The sequence below is a fragment of the Opisthorchis viverrini genome (genome assembly GCF_000715545.1).
Source record: "Opisthorchis viverrini unplaced genomic scaffold opera_v5_349, whole genome shotgun sequence".
NCBI lineage: Eukaryota > Metazoa > Platyhelminthes > Trematoda > Opisthorchiida > Opisthorchiidae > Opisthorchis > Opisthorchis viverrini.
The window spans coordinates 225,910-230,471 of record NW_008752009.1 but is presented as its reverse complement, the minus strand read 5'-3'; the positions used below and the strand labels follow the sequence as shown (position 1 = coordinate 230,471).

The 4,562-nt window shown below is 45.5% G+C and overlaps 1 protein-coding gene across 1 annotated transcript in view; it reads right to left on the bottom strand.

The window, feature by feature from the left end:
* The window catches only part of T265_10283 (hypothetical protein), a gene marked incomplete at both ends in the record, with an annotated part of 14,717 nt that extends 10,635 nt beyond the window's left edge, over positions 1–4,082 (bottom strand). The window contains 4 exons of the mRNA XM_009176607.1: positions 772–867; positions 1,388–1,619; positions 1,700–1,786; positions 3,929–4,082. Of these exons, the coding sequence (XP_009174871.1) occupies positions 772–867; positions 1,388–1,619; positions 1,700–1,786; positions 3,929–4,050 (537 nt within the window). The remainder of the gene's footprint in view (positions 1–771; positions 868–1,387; positions 1,620–1,699; positions 1,787–3,928) is intronic.
* Between the last annotated feature and the right edge of the window lie 480 nt (positions 4,083–4,562).

Below are 4,562 nucleotides of genomic sequence, written 5' to 3'. Positions count from 1 at the left end.
CCCCCGCCTCTCGACTTCCCCTGTCTAGGCTTGGGCAAACTGGCAGTATCCCAGCCCTCGTGCAACCTGCGGGTGGCATGGGAGTTAGGCACCGGAAGGGTGCTACAGCTGAGCGATTGGGGATTCGTGCGCTCGTTCTCAGGTCGCGTATAGCCGTTGATCGTACCCGATTCCGACACATCACTTTGTTTGGACATGTACTACGGCCGGTAAAATCGAATACTTCCATGGGCAGGTTGTACCATGTTTGTCAACGTACTTTCGGTGTTTACGCGGAAACCAGCAAACAGAAGTGAAACAATTTTGTGGTTTCACACTGGCAAACGTATCTAAGAAAATGCCCACACCTGCAAAGTAAATCTTGCTCGAACTGACTGGAACCAGAGCTGTCCATAAAATTTCTTGGAAGTCGGACAAAAGCCGAGTAGCGAATGAATAATAATAATAATTTTTCAGCAGCAACATCCTTTCGGCTAGTTGCTGTCTCAAAAGGAAGCACGATATATGAAAAGCTGCCAGGTTATCCAAACCTAGACACGAGCGGTCGAAATGCCGGAAGTGGATTCGAACCACGGTCAGTAAATTCGCTTTCTGATCACTAAGCTAACTCGAGCTGGACTAGCGGACTTATGAATGTGCCATTCGGTTTGCCATCAAACTAGAACTATGTGAGAAAAGTCATACAACCACGTGGCCAAAAGTGTTCCGCACAATAATTTATTGGGAAAAAGTAGTGAAAACAGGCAAGCACTTGGTTGGTTGTGTACTCACCTGAAGTTTGTTCCCAGGTGACATGGGTTGGTCCATTTTCTCCACATCCCAAATAAGAATCTCGGCCTCATCTGCGACCGACGCAAATAGGTTGGTCTTCGTAGAAAAAAAAGGAATAAAGGAATGACACAACGATTAGTGGTGCCACGAAGTTCGAAACATGCAAAGCAATTATACACAACAGTCGGTAGTATTCTTATGCGAAAACTGGTCTTTAGATCCTATCCGATGCCTAACTTTTACAGTGAATACCAGGAGACACAAGCATTCTAGAAAGTGGCCCAAAGTGTAATAGTTCAGTTTGTAAGCACCGAAAACTGCTTGCGACAGACTCTTTGGCCCTCATACGTGTGTGAACAGTACCTAGACATAAGGACGGCGAGAGTATAGACAAAAACATGACACATTGATACCTCAAGAGGATGTATGACCTCTCTACGGGCGGGCGATATCAAACACCACGTCATGACTAGCACAGTGTTGAAAATTCTCCTGGGATTTACCTCTTTTCGGAAAAGGTTGTTGTGGGATTGAACTCACAAGAGAGACGTCTGGTTTTGTATAATCCTCTCCTCGCGTAGAGAAGGGGTTGACAAAAAAACTGACAAAAAATTACCTGAAATCGGTTGGAGTCAACGCATCTGACCACGCCGGTGTGCACGTTCTCTCGACTGGTTACCACTATCGATGTCGTAGAGAATTGGTCGTCAACATTGAGGTTAGCTCCATCTGCACCGTACAACACACTGTTTGGGTTGTACAGATTCAGACCTCCAAAAGCGGTTCCAGAAATCAGTATTCCAAGAGGGAAACTTGCAGTTGGTGTCCCCCAACACAAACACGTAGCCCTAAAAGAGTTAGGTGGGATTAATTGGTCGGTTGACAAACGATACGATCTCGAACGCGAGCAACCGCAGCTATGACTAACCTGGATGTGACTTGAACCGTCACTTTTACCGTCAGTCCAAAGGAAGGATCTTGTGGGTGGAAGTGGAAGAGTTCCAGGACGGGGGTACTGAGGGGAAAATAAGCGACAGTTCGAATGAATGTGCACCGCAAGAGAATAGGTGGTCACACCAAATTATATCAATACGGGACTAACAAGCATGGCAATTTTCCATCTTTGGCACGCTTTCAGCACACAAATGATGCATAATCTATAGCAAGCATGAGGGATGAGACATTTTCTGGCTGCCTGCTCTAAGAAGGGTCTATCCGTGAGAGGAGGTTTGGATCAAAACAAGAACACGTCAGTTGAACGGATAAGGTATCTCAACCCCTAAGACAACAATGGATCGCTTAAAAACATGCACTTTGCGACTAAAATAACCAATCACCTTACAATCCATGAAGCACAGCCGAAATGAAGTCCTATCGAATTATGTAAATTCAAGTCCAAATGGCCGGGTCACTCGATCGAAGCAACTAGGAGATCGTCGTTCGAGTGCAGTCGGGCAAACCGACCGCACTGCTCAAAATGCCAGCTTGATAACTCAAACATCTTCAACGTGGGCTAAGCACGTCTGGATTTCAAATTTCCTGTAAAGCGAAAGGCATCCCTCGTGAATGAGTCCTAATATGCGGGTGAAAGTCGAATCCAGTACTTCCCCTTTGGTGTAGATTAATCCGGGTAGACGTGCCATGACAGGAGATGGACTGTTTAGACGAGAAATATGAATGCAAATTCTATGACATGACGCATCAACCAGCAGATAGCAGTATCGGAACCACATCATTCACGAAAAGCCTTGAATGGCTCCGGTTTTGTCATTTTTATTAGGTTCTAATGTTGAATCAGAGTCCCGAACCGATTTCATTGGCCCAAGTGAAGTTCCGCAGGTAGTGCATTTGTTTGCAATACATGATGTTGCGGAACCAATCGTTTCCATTGATCAGTGGTCCCTAAAAACGTAGGTAGTCTGCAAGTACACGAAGCTAAAGTTGATCAAGTGACTGTTGATCTGTTCACCGAACTACCAACACTCGTTGTGTTCTCATTTTTGGGGAAACATTATCAGAATCAAATACACAACCCAAGTCCGATCACAGTCAAAATGTGCGCTAATGTCAACCACAAACCGTTGTTCTGGCTGTTGTATTTTCATTACCTGATACGTGGGAAAAGATGGAGGATGGAATTCTAGAGGCCATAGTTTATAATATTTGAATGCGAAAACGTAATGACTGCGGGGGATAAGTTTTATTATCCCCAAAAGCATTCGTCTAATACTGAAAAAGGACCACGAATACCTTAGACGGTTCGGACAACAGACGCGTAACGTCAACAATCTGTGTACAATCAGGCATCCTGAATAGCACTCAACCGATTCAATATTGGACTTGCAATGTTTTACAACACGGCGAAGAGGTACGGGAGGTTGTAGGCTTACGAAATGATTTCGAGTAACTGGACAGTTACGGTGACAGAAGTTAGGCATTAATATGAGGAGGGTGTGGGTAATTGCTGGATTTGCAGAATTTGTATTGAAATCCGTTTCACTCTAACATTCCTCCTGCTGCCCTGGTGCAAAGGAAGTAGTGGACCCGTGTTTCACTCTTATTAGAGATCATCATCAGTGCATATCCCTAGCTGCACTGATATTTGAACCCAAGTGTGCTACCGCTACTCCAACAGTACGGCCATGAAGCATCAGTACCAACACCAGATGTTGCTACCTCTGATGATGATAGTAATAATAATAATCATCGTTCAGCTGTAGCACCCTTTCGGTGCCTAGCTGCCATGCCACCCGAAGGAAGCACGAGGGCTGGGATACTGTCAGGTTGCCCAAGCCTAGATAGATGATGACAGTGATGACGACTGAGCGATATGACCAGTTTGTCAGACGCTTCGATGGACAACCTGGTAACTGTCCTGGTTGTCAATAGACCAACCCAACTGTCGAACCCCACCTCTCCCACTTAGGCCGGAAGCCTGAAATCTGCTGGACAACTCTTGATTAGTCCTAGATGACTGTGAGACACGTCGAATTTTCAGTTAAAAAAATATATAAGAATGTATCTGCGTTAACTAAGCTATCCCCAACACCATCTCCAACACCAAGCTGCATATGGACGGATATATATCGAACGGAAAGCGGTCTAGGTACAGGAACAATCAGGTTCAACAGTGAAATTCTGCAACACCCAGTGTTACCTGGTGTCCAAGGTTCCGGATGAGTTATCTTCTTCCGCAGTGAGTGTGGCCAAAGTAGTCGGTCCAAATGAAGCTGGTGACCAGGCGGAATAAGCAAACCTCTCCAGCTCTTTCACCTTCATCTTCTGTTGTTACATTAATGAGTGGTTTTGGCTGAAGTGGTTAGAGAGAAAAAGTTATATGTTCATTTGCCCCGCTTATGGAGTGAATCTCAAAGGGATTCGTATGAGATAAGAAAGCGACAAAGCATTTGTGGACTAAGCGTTATGGGAGAGGGCTGAACCATACACCTTGGGAGCGATGAACCATACGGAAAAATGAACAGATCCGTTAGATTTTGTCATTATCACTATTGCGACAGCGAAACAGTACCGAATTCGAACGGTCCTGTCTAAAATCAACTGAGGAAATCTTTGCCCCGTGGCCACATGCTCCGTTCATACAGACTGCAAGGCCCGGAAACATTTGATCAGGATGTGTTGGCTACTTATGTGGGTATGGTTGTCTACGAAAAAGGAAACTGGCATCAGCACCGACCTAAAGCTGCCACCTTGACGTGGTGGTCGGGCTTGAGTGGTGCAATGATCCCGCGGGCTACACTGGCTGGAACTTCGTTCCACAAGGTGCAACCATG